The 21058-nt window shown below is 43.8% G+C and overlaps 1 protein-coding gene across 6 annotated transcripts; it reads left to right on the top strand.

Annotated features, from left to right (window-relative positions):
• The first annotated feature begins 24 nt into the window (after window positions 1-24).
• Window positions 25-12507, top strand: TXNL4A (thioredoxin like 4A). 6 transcript variants are annotated; one of them, XM_036823287.1, is made up of 5 exons: window positions 419-552; window positions 2623-2692; window positions 5663-5842; window positions 8040-8143; window positions 12088-12498. In XM_036823287.1, the coding sequence occupies exons 4-5, from the start codon at window positions 8100-8102 to the stop codon at window positions 12257-12259; spliced, it is 216 nt and encodes a 71-aa protein (XP_036679182.1). In that variant the 5' UTR covers window positions 419-552; window positions 2623-2692; window positions 5663-5842; window positions 8040-8099; the 3' UTR covers window positions 12260-12498. The 6 variants fall into 6 exon arrangements, with proteins under 6 accessions (XP_036679180.1, XP_036679179.1, XP_036679177.1 ...); XM_036823285.1 differs by lacking the exons at window positions 2623-2692; window positions 5663-5842 and adding an exon at window positions 25-105 and having other exon boundaries at window positions 384-552; XM_036823284.1 differs by lacking the exons at window positions 2623-2692; window positions 5663-5842 and adding an exon at window positions 129-153 and having other exon boundaries at window positions 384-552; window positions 12088-12259.
• Window positions 12508-21058: the final 8551 nt, after the last annotated feature.

The raw sequence follows: 21058 nt of genomic DNA, 5'->3' as shown, positions 1-21058 counted from the left end.
TGGCCCCCAGGCCCCGGCCCGGGGCGCGCGCACGCACTCGTCGGCGCGCACGCAGTGCGGGCGCGCGTCCACGCCCGGAAGGACCGCTGAGCCGCAGGGCCCAGTGTGCGTGCCGGGCCGAGGGCCGGAGCGGGTGGCGAGGGAGGCGTGGGTGTACGGCCCCAGGGGTCCCTTCGCCCTGGGTTCTGGGCCGCGGGGCGGAGGCGATCCGTTGGTGGGGTCGGGGTCTGGGGACGAGGTGGCCGCGGGCCTGGCCTTCCCGGCAGCGCACCGACTGCCCCGCGGGGTGAGGCCCCGTGGGGTGGGGTTTCCGTGGGGTGGGGGGCCCCGTGGGTGCGCCGCGCTGGAGCCGGGAGGAGCTGGCCGGTGGTTCCCTCCCGCAGACCCGTCGGCCCCAAGATGTCGTACATGCTCCCGCACCTACACAATGGCTGGCAAGTGGATCAGGCCATCCTCTCGGAAGAAGACCGCGTGGTCGTCATTCGGTTTGGACACGACTGGGACCCTACTTGTATGAAGATGGACGAGGTTCTGTACAGCATAGCTGAAAAGGTAACGCAGCCCCGCCAACGCGTCCCGCCTTCGGTTTGGTCATTTCATCATGCTGGATGGCTTTGCCGGTAAGATTTGAAAGTGCGGCACGTTCACCGGCGAAAGAGAAGCAGTAGGAGTCACAAACGGACAGTCTTCCCTTGGGATGTGAGGATGGGCTCCCTGAAATTGGTCAGAATAGCTTATGTTCTTTTCTGGGAGAATTTTCCATAGATTTTCAAATTTTTAAGAAGTTCATGATCTCTCCCTCCTAAAGAAGTTCATAATTCCTATTAACTTACAGGGGTTTTAACTGAGAGGGTGTTTTCAAAAATTTACATCTGTAGTGCCCAGAGCAAAACACATTTGCAGACTTTGGCAGGAGCGTAGGAATACGCTTAGTTTAGTTTAGTTTAGTTTGAATAGCTTAGTTTAAAAGGATTGTCCTTTTTTTGGTACCATGTTTATTTGTTGCGTTTATAAAGCAGAACATTTATGTTGATAGCATAGTAAATCCCGTTCTTTTTCTTTGGATCGGTTCTTTACCCCACCCGTGCTCTTTTAAGTGACTCGATTTATAGCTTAGAGTGACTGAAATGCAGGAAACATTGGGAGAAAGTAGAACTATACTTGTTAGAGCTAATTTTCCTAATTCTTAAATTTAGTACACTGGATTGTCTGTGGCCTTTGTTTGCTGACAATAAAGTGCAATTGTAGGGCACTGTTGAATAACCAGGACTTAATTCTTTTTCTATAATTGTCTCATAGGGATTCTAAGATAACTTTAGATTTTTGCAGGTGTAGCAATAGGGCAAAAGGCAAAAGGATGTTAATAAAATATTTAACTTATTAATATTCCATAATAATTTGAGAGGTTATTCATTTTAATGAAGAGTAAAAGTAAGAAACATTGAAGCCATCTTTTCTTTCACAGGAGTAGGATATGCTAATATGGGCTGGGTTAAAATAATACCTTTGAGTAAAGAGTAACAGGTGTAAGGATATATTTTGTATTTAGGAAAGGAAAAATTATCTGACCTGCCATCGGTAATTTTCACTATCTCCTATTTGGTGGGACAGGCAGAGTTGGGGGAGGTGGCCTTGTGAACATTAGGGACTGTCTTTCTGTGTCTGTCAGCATAAGTATCGCTTGGAATACTTACCAAAGTGCATCTCAGAGATCCTGATTCTACAGCTCTGGGGCGAGGTCCAGAAAGGGCTTTTTAAAGAAGCTCCCCAGGGAATTCTAACATGACTTTCAGAATCCCCTCTTCTTCCTCTTGGGCGCCAAGACATTGAGGGAGCTTGAGGAGGTGCCTGGGGAACTCAGGAGAGCAGGATTCTCCCCCAGGGGTCCTCCCAGTCCCGTCAGAGGTCAAGAGTGAGGTGGTGCCAGGAAGTCGTGTCTGCATGGCTTAAGCTGCAGTAGTCAAGGGCAGAGACTGCAGACTGCAGTGAAGATGGACAAAGAGACTGTTCAATGAGCGAATCACTGCTGTGTTGACCCTGAAGTAACTTCGGTGTGTGTTCTGGATTCTGCCTTACAGGTGGCGCATGAGCACCAGGGGCTGTCCAGACCCGGTTGCCCCCAGCATGAGGCTAGGATGGCAGAGGCGCAAGGGTTGTTTGCTCTTCATATCTGAGCAAAACGCAGCGAGGTGCTCTTAGCTAGGAGGCAGATTTTGTGTCAGTGTAAGTTTTTAGGGACTTTTACCAGAACTGTTCTTTTCTAATCCCTATATATCAGTCAGAGACCAAATCGCTGTAGTACTAGCAGACGTGCTCTCTTGGTACAGTTTAACTGGGCTCACTTTGAGTGCTTTTCTTTGGTCTTTTAAGGTCTTCCATTTCTTTTGTCCAAAACTTGGATTTCTATTTTAATAAACTTTCAATACTATATTATAGTATAGTTATTCAGAATGCAAGCTTGAAATGCATTACAAGACTATTAATGTTTTATTTTCTACTTAGTATAAGGGCAGAATATGAGTTTATAATTCTGGAAGCCCTTTTCGGGGAAGCGCAACAGGAATTTTTGAAATTTAAGGTTTTATTATAAAGAACAATTTAACTGTCTATCTCCCTCTGCAGAAACGGCAGATAATGGGGGATCTTCCTCGTCTTGTTGCGAGCCCTGTTTGGATACCCCAGCTGTTTTAAAGTGAGTAAGAGTCCCAGTGCTGAGGCTGGCCTTGACCGCACTGTCCCTCCTGGAACGGGGCTCACCGACTCGCTGCTTGGTAGCTCCAGCCCCGCCGCATGCTGCACTCGTTTTGAGCTGTACGGAAAACATAGAGATATGTTTAAAGATTTGACAGATGCCTGGAGTTTGGTAGAGTGATAACCAAAATAAAGGTTCCTGTTTAGTGGGTGATTTTACGCACAGCTTCGAAGTGAGACTATTTTGTGTACTTCTGAGCTGTCTTGCCATTTTGTAGGAACGCACTTTGCCGCAGCTCACTGTTTCTAAATCCCATTATATGTAAGAATAAGTGGGATGTTTAATTTTGGCCTGTTTAAAAAGCTCATACAGATAGAGTTTAAAATATGCAAAACCTCAGTGATACTATCTCATAGCCATACATGCTAATTAGATTGTACATAAGGTAAATGTATTCATGGAACTACTTAGGAATGACTTCAGGGGGTCATTCTTAAGCATGAGATAAAGTAGGTTGAATCAGCAGAAATTTATGCTCAAATGAGGAATCTCATAGGAACCAACAGCCAATCAGGGCGAACAGTAATTTGAGAAAATGAAGTTATCATGCAGTTTTTTGATGGCTTTGAAGTGAACTATCTAAAAATGTAAAAATTGACACTTCAGAAATACATAGTGCCAATTGACAGTCAAGAACATTTTTTTCAGAATTTTAGGTGGGTTCTTAGCTAGTGGAGGAGCTCTATACAGAAGGCGGAAGGGTGGCTGGCAGCACCGACGGCCTTCAACCTTGGTGATTTGCACGAGTTATATTAACCTGGAGGCACCTGGCGGCACGCAGGACCACTGAACTGCGTAATCACTGACTTGCTGAAGAAGCAGCCTGCTTGTAAAATGTGTGGCAGCAGGGTTGGAAAGGATAGTTACTATTTTAGACAATCAAAAGAACATACACTAGAAAACAACTTGATAATAGAAGGGAAATTTGTACATCTGGTTCTTGATTTAAAAAAAAATACTCTTCAACAGCTGGTTAACATTACTGCAAATATAGTGGGCAAAATATTATTGTAGATACTGTAGACTCCTGCAGGTCAGTTTAAAGTACCATTTAAAAAGGTTAAGACCCCTGTGGATAAATGGGCACGGAACTGGAAAAAACGAGGGAATTCCAACGGTTAAATAAACTTCAAAGAAGCACACATTAATATAGTGTACTGTCATTTTTCAGGTGTATCAAAGGTCTAACTCTTAGGGCGTATGTTGAAAGCCGATCTAACACTCAGGCAGAAGTGAAGCTGGTACCGCCCCTGGGAAGCAGCTCGGCATTGGGTGAAGAGCCCGAAGGACAGCCATGCCTTAGGCTCCCTGAGACTGTTGCTGCGATTGGTAGCAAAGCTGCAAAGAACCGTGATGCCCCGTGAAGGGGGAGCAGCTTATGACCGTAATCTCCAGCGTGTGGCACGTGGGCCAGTCACGGTGATAGGCGGGAAATGGACTCCCTTGTGGTCCTCACGGCAGCTCCCCGAGGCAGGTGCCACAAAGTAGTTTGTCCGGGCTCAGAAATGGGGCGTTAGGATTTAAAGTGGAGCATCTTCTCCCCTGGATGGGATATTATTTGACCATTAAAAATGATTTCCTAAGAGCTTTATTTAATAACGTGGGGAAACATTGGTTAATGACATTAGCTGGAGAAAAGCAGAATGTATGCAGTTTTCTCACAAGAGAACATGTGGGTCTGGGGAAAGGGAAACATTTACTTTTCATTTTAAAGCACTTATATACTATTGATTTTATTTGACTGTCATATACTTTTTTTTTTTTGGTCCGGGCTGCGTGGCTGTGTGATGTTAGTTCCCCAACCAGGGATTGAACTCGGGCCCTGGCAGTGAAAGCGCCAAGTCCTAACCACTGGACCGCCAGGGAATTTCCTGATTGTCATGTACGTTTAAATTATATAACTTGTTTTAAAAACACTGGGCTGGAAACAAAGCAGTGATGTTTCCATTCCATTTCTATGTTTTCAAAATGGACGTGTTTTAAATGGAGAAAAGATCATAGACACCTAGCTTATTTCAGTTTTATATAAAAAATACACAAGGGTTATAGTTAATTGCAGATTCATTAATTGATGTGAAACATTCAGGAGAAATAGTTCAGCCCATGTAGAAAGCATCATGATAGAATCCGTGCAACCCCCTTTAGGAGAAGCTCTTCCAGAGGAGGGAAGCTGGGAGGGTCACAGAATGAGAGAAAGGCCAGCTGGTGCTGTGGGCCTTCTCCTCCCAGAGCTGCAGGGGCTGGAGGGCCCGTCAGGGCACCTCCTCTAAGGAAGAAGCGGGACCAGACCATCTCTTAATGCAGGTCTGTTGGAACTCAGGATTAGGTAATTAAGGACATAGTGACAATAATATATTTCCTGAATTTTGAAATATAAGTTTATTTCTAAAGTTCATTCTTTCAATAAATATCGCAGGTGTGGTTCCCGACCTTGTGAGGCTTCACATTGACCATGATGTGATTTATGTGGAGGGGAAGAGAAAATGAAATCCTGTAGTGTCAGTTGTTTTTTGCTTCTGAATGAGCTACGGTTTTCTTACTCATCACTGAAGGCAAAAGAAAATAAGGCCTTTTTAGAAAGTCTCACATAAAAACCAGCATTTACAGTGTGAAAATTATATGACATTGAGTTGGGATAGTTGAATGTCCTTATACATGAACTAGTTGAGATATATTCTAGTAACTTTTAAGAGAATGTGGTTTCTCCGGTCGATTTCTGCTTTAACTTGGAGATTTGGAGGTTCTAGGAACCAGAACCAATTGGCTTTCGTTGGATTGAAGGGTGTCTGGGACTCTTGTTGGATTGTCATTTTATGCTTTAGGAGGCAGATGTGTGTGTGTGTGTGTGTTTGGTTACACTGTGATGTTAGTATCTTTTTAATTATAATATCTGTTTTATTATGTGGGAAGAAATAAAATATGTCTGCTTAGCGAAATTGGATGTGGGCAGAACCTTAAAAACCAGCGGGGCACTTTTGCCAGGAAGCAGTTCCGCCAGCGCGTGGCTGTGCTTGCCCGGTCCTCCGCCTCAGTGGCCCCTGCGGCCACGTGAACACGTGGTGCTCGGCTCCCTCTCTCCGCCTCCTGCAGGTGTGTTCTCCCCTTTCACCAGGAAAGGGCCATGTGGGGTGGCTGGGAGAGACACCTGTTCTTCCCCTACCCCAGCACCGAGGTCTGTCCGCAGAAGGAGTGCCCACTAAATGTAAACTTCCTTCCCTCCTTTTTCTGGGTGATCGTGGTTTAAATTTCCGTGTTAAATACGTCTTCACATTCCCAAGTAAAGGGGAGAGGGCAGTGAACTCCTCTGTACCTATTGCAATCACCAATATTTTGTCAGTCTTGTACCGTTTAACCCCTCAAACACTTTTCGTGCTGAAGTATTGAAAGCAAATCCCAACTACCATATTATTTCATCTGTAAACTACAGTTAGGTTTTTAGAGTTAGTTTTATATGAAGAAACGTTGTGCATTTTCTATGAATTTCCGGGGGCTGCTGTAGCAAAGCACCACAAACCGGGCAGATTAAAACAACAGGAATTTATTATCTCACAGCCTGGAGGTCAGAAGTCCGGAATCGAGGTGTCAGCAGGGCCGTGCTCCCTCTGAGACCCTCAAGGGAGAACCCCCTCTTGTTTCTTCCAGCTCCTGGCGTCTTCCACGATCTGTGGCACTCCTTGGCTTATAGGTGTGCATGACTCCAATCCTCCGTGTTCATGTGGCTTCTCCCTTGGTGTGTTCTCACATGGCCCTTTTCCTATAGGAACACCAGTCAGATTGGATTAGGGGTCAGACTCTAGTATGACGTCGTTTGCCCTTCACTCCTGAGCTCTGCAGGCACCCTTTTTCCAGATCAGGTCACATTCTGAGTACTGGGGGTCAGGACTTCAGTATATCTTCTTGTGGGGTGAAAGGACATAATTCAACCCATGATATAAATTGGTATAAGCTTTCTAAAAGGCATTGAGACAGTATTTATCAGGAGCCTTTAAAATGTCATGTCTTTTGTTCTAAAGATTCTATTTTAGGTGTTTATCCTTAGGAAATAATGAAGTATGTATATGAATTTAAGGGTAATAATGTTCACATGTGAATAATTGATATCAATGAAAATCTGAATTATTTATATTCATGAAAAGTTGAAGAAAATAACAGAAGAATGGTAAAAATAATGGCATAGCCACTTGGTGAACTGTTATGTAGCCATAAAATTCTGTTTTTGTTTTTCTCTTATGTAAAGTATGTGATTCATACAAGAGGACGCTCACAGTGAAAGCAGGACGCAAAATCTTGTAGTGTGATCACTCTATGGTCACGTTTTGTTAAAAGAGTATAAACATATATACCAGAAAAAATGGGAAAGAATATAGTAAAAGTATATTCTCAGCAGTCAGCTCTGGGTGTTGGGGTTGAAGGTTGTTTTATTTACAGTTTTCTGGGTTTTCCAGATGTTCTCTGATGAGCTTGCAGCTGCGGAAGAGATTAAAGAACCTTAGTTACCTGCAGTGTGATTTGGGGTGTTAGGCCGTTAGTCTGTGCAAGCGTCCAGACCTCAGTAAGAGGGGAGTGTGTGTCTGAGTTCCAAAGGCATGTTTTTTTTTTTTTTTTTTTTTTTATAAATTTATTTATTTATTTATTTATTTATTTATTTATTTATTTATTTATTTATGGCTGTGTTGGGTCTTCGTTCCTGTGCGAGGGCTTTCTCTAGTTGTGGCGAGCGGGGGCCACTCTTCATCGCAGTGCGCAGGCCTCTCTTGTTGCGGAGCACAGGCTCCAGACGCGCAGGCTCAGTAGTTGTGGCTCACGGGCCCAGTTGCTCCGCGGCATGTGGGATCTTCCCAGACCAGGGCTCGAACCCATGTCCCCTGCATTGGCAGGCAGATTCTCAACCACTGCTCCACCAGGGAAGCCCTCAAAGGCATGTTTTAAAGCAGTTGTTTAACATGTGTAATTCAGTATTTGTGAAAGTACGAATTGGAAAAGTTCATATAGATTATTACTAGATTAGCGTGAATAATGTATCTGTGGACATTTTCTGCAGGATTCTCATAACTTGCTGTTCTGAAAAACATTAAATGAGATGTTAATGGACAGTTGCTCAGGACCCTGATCCTCTTGAAGTAATTTCCTACATGGCAGCTCTACTGGGAAAAAATGTTGCAGAGTCAGTTTGAAAATTGTCCTGTTATACACAAATTCTTCTGTTTTTGTTTTTGAATGTGCTTTTACAGAATAAAAAGTTGATTTGTTATTTTAGTTTTTTTCCCCCAATCTCCTTTACTTTTAGGTTAAAAATTTCGCAGTTATTTATCTTGTGGATATTACAGAAGTACCTGACTTCAACAAAATGTATGAATTATACGATCCGTGCACTGTCATGTTTTTCTTCAGGTATGTTGTCTTATCTTAAAGTTGTTGTTTAAATTGAATAGATGGTCTGGAAGTCTAATGCAATCAAGATATCTTTAGATTCTTTTATTTAGGAGGAAGTTGGTTATGTAGTCATATCATATAGTTTGTATCACCAGGCAATCAATCTTTTAAATAATTTTCAAAGTAACAATTCCAGTTTTAGCATTTACTCAGTAACAAATTACCCTTTTGAAATAACTGCCCAGGAACCTAGGGGAAGTGTTATTAAATGGAAGATGTTCTTACTGAAATTTAAGATACCTTTACATTTAATCTGTTGATGAAAAATGTCTTTAAAATAACTCACTTTTTAAATGTATCAATGACTCTATTTAGCATCCTTTTGTGATATCCAAGAGGAAAACCTGTACTTAATTACTTTGCTTATAAATACAAAATCTTGTAAAAAATCTTTTATCAGCTGAAAGATTCTGTTGTGTACCCTAGTCAGTCAGTCATTGGCTCAAGGAATAGACTTTCCCTAATCGCCTTAAATTAATTTGTACCCATGATTGACAGGCTTTGCATGAAAGGAAAACACGGTACTGGTTAGATACACAAGAGTCTGATGCAGATGCAAATACCTTTGATGGTATTTATATAATAAAGTTAAGTAACATCATGAGTGAAAAAAAAATTCCGTTGTGGAAGTTTAATTTGGAAAGAAATCACCATTTGATACTGTTTTTACTTGTCAAAATTTCGTACTGTTTATTGTTACTACAAAAGTTAGTAAGTAGCAATATGAACATTAGGCCATACTGCAGAAGCAGAGCTCCCTAATGGTCAAGGAAGGTCTGGGTGGAGTGTGCAGGGTGTGTATTCGGTTTCTATTTTCTGTAACAAACTTGGTGGCTGAAAACGACACCATTTATGAGCTCAAGGTCTGTAGGGCAGAGTCCAGGCAGGCTCAGTGGGTTCTGCCTCGGGGTCTCACAAGGCCGGAGCCGCGGGCTGGGCTGTCATGTAGGCAGTTGGTCAGGGAAGAATCCACTTGGCTCACGGGGGCTGTGGGCTGGATCCATCTCCCGGTGACTGGGGGTCTGAGGTCTGTTTCCGCCGGGGCCCCTCTCTGCTCCTAGAGGCCCCTCTGTCTTCGAAGGCCTGAGCAGTGAGTTGAGTCCTTTTCGTACAGCTGCTCCAACTTCCTGTTCTGCTTTCAGAGGGCACTTGTGATTGGATTAGACTCACCCAATAATCCAGGAGAGTCTCTTTATTTTAAAATCAACTGATGAGTAACCTTAGGGACACGTGCGGAATTCCCTTTGCAGTGCAGTGTAACTGATCAGAGGCGTGGTGTCTCATCGTAGCACAGTCCCAGGGATTGGGGCAGGAAACAGCAGGGGCTATTTTAGCATTTTGCCTACTGCAGCCTGCCCTCCGGCTCCCAAAGATTCATATCCCTCCCATGTGCAAAATTGGGAGTGGATGAGGCTTCTCAGGCGACCCATTAAGCACAGCTCCCGGACACAGCTCCTTATCTGTGGCCCCCTCTCCAGGACGCAGTGTGGGACGGGCATAGGAAACGATTTGGGTTCACCGGGGGGCGTCAGGGTTGGGAAGGGGGCTCTGATGCAGCGTTGGGATCATACTCCTGGCCCAGTGCCTGCCCCTGGGAGGGTTCTACCCAGTTTTTTCTGCCTTGTTTATGAAAGGCGTTTGCAGCTGGTTCATTTTTAACCTGCTTGCTGCCGGCAGCATTTTGGGGTGCATCAACTCCTCTCACTGCGTGCTCTGTCCCTCTCAGCCTGAGCAAGTCGGGTTTCTGTCCTGGGCACCGGGGCTGCCCTCTGCCCGATAGCTGCTTCCTGGGGGAAGATCCTGTCCTGTGACTGAACATTCTGACTTTTAGGTCTTTTCTAGCTTTCAGCAGAAGGTGGTGTGGCCTCTGTGTCCACAGTTCAGCAGCCGTTTCTGGATTTCAGCATCTTTTGCTATCTGGAGAGACTGAGAAATCTTGTGGGTTAACGGATCTTACTCCGCTTTGTCTCCCTCCTTTTACCATAAGCAGCACGAAACCAGGCGGCGCCTTCAAGACGTTGCTTACGTGTCCTCGGCTGGGGTCCGTGCTCATGACTTTGGAGCGGCACAGACTCTCTGCCACTGGGCAGCAAGGATCCCTTTCCTCCAGTCCCCGAAACGCGTCCCCACCTCCTTCCAAGCCCACGTTTCCACTAACAGGCTGTTTAAGGCAATCCCGGCCTTCTCTGCCGCGCTCCTCACGTTTTCCCAGAGCCCGCCAGGTGGGCCGTGGGCACCGCACTGTGTAGGGCCCACCTGGGCGGCTGCCCTGATGGGGAAGGAGGTTGCAGAAAGGAGTCGAGTGGCACTCTGGCCATCGTTGTTTTGATAGTTTAGGACTGATGCTGCACTTGGAAAAGGGGACAAAACCTTCTACTGTTTCTGCGACCCAGGATTCCAGGTTTCTAAGACAAGTAGTAACAGTATTTTAATTAATTTATTCACCAAGGATATATACGTATAGAGTCCTGCTGGCTTTTGTGTCTAGTGCTGGGACATTAAGTCAGATAAGACAGGGTTCCTCCTATCACAGACCGTCATCTGATGGCGACAGCTGAGTAAATTAGCACAGGGAACCAGGGAGATGCAAGGGGACAGGCGATAAAGGGGTTCCCAGGCCCAGTTGCAACGTGTGTGTGTGTGCGCGTGTGTGCAGGCTTCCCTACGCCAACAGGCGATTCTTGGACACCCTGCTGGTGGGATCTAGAAGTCACCTTCATTAACAAACTCACTGTGACAGAAAGGGTGCTTATGCACCTGTTTCACCTTTATGGCCCTAAAGTGTCTTCAGGAACTGAGGACTAGAGTCCAAATATCCCATCACTCTTATTGCAGGAAATTCCAAAGGTTTTGGCAGCTGTGAGCCAGGATCTGTGGGTGAAGACCAAATACATATGAGAAATATATTCTTCAGAGTGACCAAGTATATATTTTTCCTATAAATCACAGTATTGCAACAGGTATTTACAGAGGCACAGACACTGAGTGCAACAGGGTGATGGGAGTGCTCAAAGGCTGCTGGATAAGGTTGGCATGAGCACATGCATCCCAGCAGGGGCGAGCGCAGGCAGGGCCACAGGGCAGCGCACGCCGCACATTTGGGGACCTGCAAGGATGAGGGGGGACGGACAGCTGAGGGCTGGGGAGTGGCGGGTGCTGAGGGGAGAGTGAGGCGGGGCCCAGATGCCCGGTTTCCTGGGCCAGTGTGTGGACTTGGAAGGTTCCTGGAAGTGAGTGTTTGCAGCAAGAGAGAAGCATCAGGTCTGCCTTTTGGAAGCTCGCCCTGGCTGAAAGGAGGCCACGCTGTGACCTCAGGGTGGATGGGGCACGCACCACGGAACAGCAGCGGGGGGCCAGACGCACAACCTTGCAGAAACAGGAAGCTAAATTGATAAAAGTCAGTGCAGCTGGTACAACACGCGTTAATGTCTTTATTTTATACAGTGCACGTATAAATTCATTTCAGAAAGAAGCGTCTTTAAAGGTCAGTCTACGAAGAATTATAGAAATGCAGAACATCATATTTATTTCACAATTAGTATGGCTTTCAATAAAATTTACACCAAGTGTTCACAAGAACACCATGACAAACGCATACATTGCTTTTTTCAGGTAAATTAGTGCAGCCCTCTGGAAAACAGGTTGTCTTTCCAAGTGACTGAAGCTGTGTCCTTTGGCCTTGACTGCCCTGTGGGTTGTTGGTCTTAGGGAGTGCAGAGCACGAGGAAGGAGCTGTGTGTTTCTTTAAGCAGCGTTTAGGTGGTTTCCAGCCTGCTGAACAGTGGTGGACGCTCTTGACTGTGTGTGTCCTTGTTCACGGTGGGAGATACAGGTATGTTTCTCATGGGATTCTGTTTCAGAAGGACTTTCATGAGCATCGACCCCCTTTCCCCAACCTACAGGAACAAGCACATCATGATCGACCTGGGCACCGGCAACAACAACAAGATCAACTGGGCCATGGAAGACAAGCAGGAGATGATCGACATCATCGAGACAGTGTACCGGGGGGCCCGGAAGGGTCGCGGCCTGGTCGTGTCCCCGAAGGACTACTCCACCAAGTACAGATACTGAGCCCTCGCCCAGCCCTGGTGCATGTGGTGCCGCGGAGTCGTTCTCACGTGGAGATATTTTCAACTATTTAAAGCCTTTGAGAAAGCGTTTGGGGAAGTACACATAGCTCAAGGAGCTGGAGGGTTTTGCAGTGAGGGTGGCATTGCCCCAACTTTCGGTCTGCCTGGTCCTTGTATTTTTGTATCAGCAAATATCTGTAAATATCTAGCTGAAATAAATAAAATACATGGTGATGGGAACAGTCAAAATCATTTATTTCTTATGAAAATGAGTGTACAGATTAGCGATTTTGGTAGTCAAGAATTAACTCTTCACTGGTGAGTGAGGTTCAGGTGTGGGTCCCATGGGGCTGCTGTGTTTTGCACACTGGTCAGTGAGAGTCTGTCTGAGTTTCCTGGGTCTCCTGTAATTAGGGCCCTCAGACTGGTGACTTGACCCAGTTCTGGAGGCTGGAGTCAGACCCACGTGTCGGCAGGGCTGGTCCTCGGGGGCCTGACGGGGAGTCTGTGCCTAGCCCCCTGCTGGCCCTGCTGGCTTCTGGCATCTTCGGCGTCCCTTGGCTGGTGATGCTTTGCCCCAGTCCCAGCCTTCGTCTTCACGCGGCGTTCTCCCCGTGTGCGTGTCTGTGTGCAAGCGTCCCCACTGGGTGGGGGCCACCCTGCTCCGGCATGACCTCATCTCGACTAGTTACACCTGCAACAGCCCCGTCTCTAGAAAGGGCACATTCTGAGGTCCTGGCGTGAGGATTCCCAACATGCGAACTTTCAGGGGGCACAATTTGACCCACAGCAGAACCAAAGGCTTGAGTTTGGGAAAAGGGAAAAATCATCTTTTATTCTTCTGGTTATGAAAACAGTACAATAAAATAATGATTTTTGGATTCCCTTTAAATATAAAAAGTAAGAGGTGTTTCTCATTCCTCGTAAGATTGTATCTAACGCACTTAAATGCATCGTATTTTCCATAGCAACCATGACCCTTCAATCCGTGCAGCTAGTTTCCTTATCACAATCTCAGGTTTCTCTCCTGAGTCTCATCCCAGCAGCGTGTTGCTGGTTGGGATCTTCACGGGCACATCTCAGGGCACACAGCCTCTGAGGTGAAAGGGGGCATACGGCGTGGAGGCAGCCCGGGGCCCGTGGGGGGTACACCCTGGAGCCCCTACCTGGTTTCACAGCCAGGCTCTGTCGTTACTGAGGACTTTGGGCGAGTGGCCCCCAGAGCTCCGTTTCCTCCCGTGTGAAGGGGGTGATGGTGTCTGCTGTCCGACGTGTGCTACACGCAGATCAATTAGAACAGTGCCTGGTGGGCCCTCCGTGGTGTGAAAACACCCACTGCCCCCTCAGATTGACTCATTGTTGAAACGTGAGGAGTACATACCAAAGAATGACATCAACAAATACAAAAAAAAGCTACACGCTCACACGAAGGAGTGTACTTTTAAATGGATATAAAATTCAAATGTAAATCTGCAGTTTAATATCTCTAGCTTTAATTTTCCCATTTACAATATAGTATAATACCATATCAAATGAGGTGCTAATGAAAAAAGTCAACGTGACCCCAAGTACCTGGCATATAAGAGACATTCAATAATATACTTCCGGGACTTCCCTGGTGGCACAGTGCTTAAGAATACACCTGCCAATGCAGGGGACATGGGTTCGAGCCCTGGGCCAGGAAGATCCCACATGCCCTGGAGCAACTAAGCCCATGTGTCACAACTACTGAGCCTGCACACCTGGAGCCCGTGCTCCGCAACAAGAGAAGCCACTGCAATGAGAAGCCTGCGCACCGCAACAAAGAGTAGCCCCTGCTCACGGCAACTAGAGAAAGCCTGCGTGCAGCAACAAAGACCCAACACAGCCATAAATAAATAAATAAATTTATTAAAAAAAATAATAATAATATACTTCCGACACTTACTCAAAACAAATACTGTAGCCAGTAATCACCCGAAAAGATGCTCACCGTCATTAGTCACTGAGGGAATGCAAAGCAAAACCAGGAGATGCCACTTCACACCCACTAGAATGGGTGTGAATAGATGCAAAGGTCACTTATTACAAGTGTTGACAAGGATGTGGAGAAATTGGACCCTCATACACTGCTGGTGGGAAGGTAAAGTAGTGTAGTCACTTGGGAAAACAGTTTGGCAGTTCCTCAAAGAGTAAAATGTAGAATTACCATTTGACCCATCGGTGTCACTCCTAGGTATATATCTCAGAGAATCGAACATGTATGTCCACACAGAAAGTTGGACACGAACATTTATGGCAGCATTATTCATAAGCGCCAAAGAAGGCAGACAACTCAAATGTCCATCAACTGCCGAGTGGATAAAGACAATGTGGCACATCCATGCAATGGAAAACCACTTGGTCATAAGAAGGAATGAAGTACTGACATAGGCTCAAAACTTGAAAACGTTAAGGTAAGTAAAAGAAGCTAGTTACTACATAGTGTACGATCCCATTTATGGGAAACGTCCGGAATAGGTAAATCCAAAGAGACAGAAAGTAGATTAGCGGTTGCTTAAGACTGGGGTGAATGGGGAGATTGGACAGTGATAGCTGATGGGTACAGAGCTTCTTCTCGAGATGATGAAAATGTTCCAAAATTGATTGTGGTGATGGTTGTACGTTTCTGTGAATATACCAAAAATCATTGAATTGGATGCTTTAATTGGATGAACTGTATGGCATGTGAATTATATCTCTCATTGATAAAGATTTATTAACTGTTAACAAAAAATAAGCAAGCAAAAAGGTTGCACTTCACATTTGTAAACTTACTGAATATTTATTGTAAATTTGTTTTATTTATAAGTTGTAATAAGTTCATTCACATTTGACTTTAATAACTATCTTTTTCACTGGTGCTTTGTAACTGCAATATTGTTGAATTTATAGTGATTTGGCCTCTTCATTCCAAGTTTATATCTTATTGTAGTAAGCTTATCATTGTAATAATAAGCTTATATCTTATTACTATCTACCTCACCCTGAACCAAGTAACTTATAAGCCATTTTCTTAAATCCTTCCAAGCACCTGCCAGGTAGATAGTTTGCAGAGAAGGAAACTAAAGCATAGATTGCCCAAAGTTACAACTAGTTGCAGAGGACATGAATTCAAAACCTAGATCTGCAGGGCTACCAAACCTTACCTCACTGCTGTGCATATTGCTTTAATCAAGTTGAAATTAACTAGTAGAGAAAGTATGCTGACACCCCTGGTTCTCTGGGCATCGAATGACTTCTGTTTCCCAACCTTCCCAGGATGGCTTTTATGCAAAGTCCAGGAATTAGACATGGCAGCTGACACAGAGACAACCAGCCTAGGAGGTACAGAATATATTCAGGAATATAGTAAGTCATCAGGTACACTAGAGAGACTGACATACACACAGCAGACGTGCAAGAGTATTCACTGCAGCATCATTTGGAAACAAATGGCAAATAGTCAAAGGACTATTACACTGAAGTTAGTTGCATTGATCTAGACCTATACATATCAACACAGGCGAATCTCAAACTACTGAATGGAAAAGCCAGGTCCAGAAGGATACTATGGCATGATGCCATTCATATAGTTTTAAGACATTCAAAACAAGATCTGAAACAGTAAAGCAATCAATCAGCAGCCTCCTGTGTTTGCACTAGGCTGTTATGTAGGCGTCCAAGGGTCTGTAGGCTAGACTGCCCTATTCTGCCCGCGCTGAGCCCGGACGAGATGAGGAGCTTGGGGCACCAACAGAATCAAAGCATCTACCGTGTAAAACTACCCTAGAAAACCGCATCACTGATGATTCCAAAAACCACACTGAAAGTTTGGTTTCTTGGGTTGCTCAGTTAACATGCAGGGTGTTCTCGTGACCTCCCCAGATTGCCTGGGAAAGTCTGAGGTCTTGAAAATCAGACCAGGACGTTTTGGAAGACTTGCTTTAAGTGGGTATCATTTTGAATTGTTTTTCCTACATTGTTTTTATTAATGGCTTTTAAAATACATCTGATCGTAGCATTCTCCTGTGGCAGTCTTACACTTATCATCACAGGTTCTGTAAGAACACCGCAGCTCCCCCAGGAGCTCAGCGTCACCTCCCCTGCTCTCTGGGGGCCACGTCACGCTGGTCTTCTCCAGTCACTGCTGTGGTCCCCAGCCCTCCCTCTGGCCTCTGGTTTTCTTGTTCAAAAAGTGGTCAAGTTCTCACACGTCTCCATGGACAAAAAGCATCATATAAAAGATTGCAAAGTATTCTGAAACCCTCAAAATTCATTCATTCATTCAAAGAAAATGTTTGAGTAGCATCTGGGCACCTGGGGTGAACAAAATCAATCCAGTTGCTGCCTTGTGGAGAAGACAATCAAATGATCACATAAAAGTGAGATTACAACTGTGATAGTCAGCAAAAGATCCCATAAAATTACTTCAGACCCAGACAGGCGCTCAAGGAAAGAATTTCTGAGGAAATTATTTTCAAGCTGAGATCAGATATAAAAAGTGCTAACTAGGCGTGTGTGTGTGTGTGTGGTGTGTGTGTGTGTGTGTGCAAGCGCATAACTCCATTCCAGAGGGGACCTCAGGAGCCAGGCCCCATGGTGGGAGGGAGCGGGGCTCGTCTTGCGGGGAGAGTGTAGTGGGATGCGGGGTGGGGGGGGCGGCGGGGGAAGGGGGCTGCTGGCAGCTGTGGAGGCTTTGCTTGGGGAAGGAGGTGTGAGGTGATGGAATTTCAGTTCTGAAAAGATCTTTCTTGCCCAAGCTTGGAGGGGCTGAAGGGAGATTTGGGGGGAGTTAAAAATCGATGGTAATAGATTGGGCAATTGTAAAAAAGGAAGTGAAATGTGAGAATTTAAAACTTCAGACAACTGCACCCAGAACTTCTGCCTTATAGATTCAACCCTTTATTATTAAGCTTTATGTTTCCATAAGTTTCATAACAGATACATGAATGCAGGATTTGATATTGAAATAACTCCATTTTACTTAAGTATTCAATGAATACACTGCTTTCTACTAAAATTTTGTGTTAGTCCAGTTTAGATTAGAATAAGAGTATTTAAGTACATGTAAATCCATCTGTTACTTTCCCTCTTTTCCTTATGAAAACATTCTCACTTCTTTTAAATATATGTAACAGGGTGCTGGAAAATAGCAATTTTTTATAAAAACATTAGGAAGATATTGAAACAGGTATGATATTATAAAATGCCAAATAATCTCTTTAAAGCTAGATGTCTGTGGTTTGAGTGAATAATTGAGATGTCAGTCAAATGAGCCAATAAAAGGGGATCAGCTTGGGACTTTCTTTAGAAAGAAGTTAGTATGTTTTTGACAATATCAATGGTTTTATTTTAGTTAATAACTAATAGAAGCTTTCTTTTCTACTTATTTAATTTCTTAAAAATCCTGGACTTTAAATTGTGTTCTATATTATTGATGAAGACTCAAATCTGTTTAGTTTAATTCAAGTATCTGCTCCAGTTTCTGCTAAAATTATAATTATGGCTAAGATGCTTTGAGATTTTTCACATAATCAAATGGAAATATCGTGATTTTAAACCACCAAGAATATTGAATTTAAATGATGCTATTTTAAAACTCTGGGTTTAAACTTTGGGTTTGCATCACTGTGTGGGGTGTGAGAGGACCCTTCCTTTCTTTCCTTAGGTGCGTTCTGCTCAATGTGCTTGGCCTGTGGTCATACTTCTGGCCCTGGTGAAATGTGCAGAGAATTCGTGGATAACAATGCTCATTAAAGCATTATTTAGAGTAGCAAGGAAGTGAGAAATAACCTCCAAGTCCAAGGAATAGTTAAGGGGATGGTTAAATTATTTCAACCACATAACAGAATATTAGTAACCATAAAAAGTGTGTATGAAACTTTCACCTGGGGAAAAGTATTTATGATATGAGAACAGGATATTAGATTATAAACAATATGATCAAGTGCCTGCATAGAAAAAAGTATTGACAGTGGTTAATTCTATATTGTAGAATTATGAGTGATTTTGACGTTTGTATAAAGAGTATGATTTATTTTATATGCAGGAATAATGTTATTTTTTACAATGAGAGCCTTTTTAGGTGATCATAGCTCTATTTGTACTTCGGCTCAGAGACAGGTGAATTGAACAATTGTTTGAAAGCATCTCTAACTGACAAAGTAAACTTAGGTGCAATCTTTGTGCATCTCCTTGGTAACTACCTCTATGGGGGCTGGAGTGGGTGAGGGTGTCCCAGGAAGCAATCATGGAGCTCCTGCGTCACCTGTTTCTTTGGTTGTCCTTTGATTTGGCTTCCTTTGGTTTGGAGAACATACTGTTAGAATCTTCTTGGACTGGGCAGAGTAAACCGCGTCTTCCCCAAAACTGTGTGACTGGAATTATTGAATTGGAACGCAGCTATTAAAAAAGCAACTTCTGGGATTTCCCTGGCGGTCCAGTGGTTAAGACTCTACGCTTCCAATACAGGGGGTGTGGGTTCGATCCCTGGTTGGGGAACTTAGATCCCAAGTGCTGCAGCGGCCAAAAAAAAAGGCAACTTCTATCAGAAAACTGCTTGTGGTATTTTAAAGAAGGATCTATATAGAACTTAATTCTGGAAAAAAAAATTGACCTAATATAACTCATGCTTTTCCTCCATGATTTACAAATATTAGGTATGCATTGAAAAGTGTTCTGCCATTTTACAACCATTTTTGTTAAGTGGTTAATCACCTTCTTAATTACATTCTTATTGCATTGCCTTTGTTCTTTTAATCTTTTATTTTACTAAAATGAATTCTTAAATACTAAAAATAAGAACTCGTGTTATGCAGATTATTACTCAAAAAGTACAGTTTTCACTTTTTCACATTTTCAAATGACGAGTCTACTGTCTTCAAGTCTGTAAGAAAAAAATTGAAAGAAGTAACGATTGATTTATATATCAATTAATGTACAGTTAAGTAAACTGGTATCCAAAGCTATCAATAAAATTAGCTTACTTTCCCGTAATTACTAGAACAGTTTTGCATAGGAAAAATTCGGAAAATAGAAAAACCTAAATGTTAAATGATTTTCATTTTAGTCAGATGGAGTCCGTGGATTCACAACTTACGGGGCGTGTTCTTCAAGTGACAAAACGTTACTTTGCATCAACAGTGTGGAGAGGTTCTCCTCAGACAACAGCCTGCCTGCTTCCTCACAGCGGGAAAGGTGTTCAGATGTCCTACCGAGTCGGGGCAGCGGGCCAAATCTGCTGGAATACGGAACAGCAGCTCCTACCATCTGGGGGTCATGGACTTCCCTCCCCACAGGAGGAACACAGCAAGTTTAGGGGTTTTGCCGGATCCCCTGAAATCCGCGGCACGAGCCCTGTGTTAGGAACCCTTGACCCAGCAAAACCAACAAGCACAGATTTAGCCAACCAGATTTAGACTCACTCAGGTCCTTCTTTTAATTTAAAAGGCATTATCAGCTTTTAAACACACTTTTAGATATCTGACCTTCTCTCATGCTGCTTTAAATAATGGCTGTACGTGCATCAAAAAAGTGAAGTTTTGATACCTACTCATCCATTTAATTTGATGCCTCATATATGGTGGGTTTTGACCAAATTTAAAACAGCCAGCTGGAGTCTGGGTGATGACAGGAAGGAACTGAGTTACTGGCCGTCATCCCCTTCCTGGCAGCGTGCCCAGAGCTGGGCTTGGGGCCCTGCAGAACGTGGTCCTCAGCGCCCGGAGGGTGGAGGGAGGACAGGCTTCAGGGCAGGTGGACCCGTCTGACGCAACCTCCCTGGGTGGAGCTAAGTATTCATCCTGCAGACAGAACTGGAGCGCCCTCCCCGAGATCTGCAGCTCCTGTGTGCAAGACACAGATTCCAATGACCTTTTCTACCAGAACAGCAGATGTAGAAATTTATAAATAAGTCACTGACAGGTGAACTCACTCTGATTCAGCAGGATAAGCACAGATGATCTGCCAGCTGACTTGGGATAACAATTGACAGAGAAATGGGAAAGCAAGGAAAACAACGGCATCTAATTGTTCAACTAAAATTAGAACGTGCTCATAGAATCAGAATATTATGTCAGTGAAACATGCTTGAGTATCTTCATAAAAGACAAAAGGTTTGTGTCTCCAGGTATGTCACACAGATACATATTCAGTCCAAGACCTGAAGCCAAGCATTTATCTGCATCTTCAAGATGAATTGCAGAAAAAAAACAAAAACACTAATTCGAAAAGATACATGCACCCCAATGTTCATTGCAGCATTATTTACAATTGCCAAGATATGGAAGCAACCCAGTGTCCATCAGCAGATGACGGATAAAGAAGATGTGATGTGTATATACAATGGAATACTTCTCAGCCATAAAAAAAGAATGAAATTTGCCATTTGCAGCAACATGGATGGACTTGGAAGGCATCATGCTAAGTGAAATAAGTCAGACAGAGAAAGACAAATACTGTATGATATCACTTATATGTGGGAAATCTAAAAAATACAACAAACTAGTGAATATAACAAAAAAGAAGCAGACTCACAGATATAGAGAACAAATTAGTGGTTACCAGTGGGGAGAGGCAACTAGGGGTAGGGGATTAAGAGGTACAAACTATTATGTATAAAATAAGCTACAAGGATACATTGTACAACATGGGGAATACAGCCAATATTTTCTAATAACTATAAATGGAGTATAACATTTAAAAATTGTGAATCACTACATTGTACACCTGTAACTTATATAATATTGTACGTCAACTACAATAAAAACTTCAATTAAAAAATAAAGCTAAGACTAAAAAT

The sequence above is a fragment of the Balaenoptera musculus genome, chromosome 14 (genome assembly GCF_009873245.2).
Source record: "Balaenoptera musculus isolate JJ_BM4_2016_0621 chromosome 14, mBalMus1.pri.v3, whole genome shotgun sequence".
In the NCBI taxonomy this organism is placed as follows: Eukaryota; Metazoa; Chordata; class Mammalia; order Artiodactyla; family Balaenopteridae; genus Balaenoptera; species Balaenoptera musculus.
This window is presented reverse-complemented; position numbering and strand designations above follow the sequence as displayed.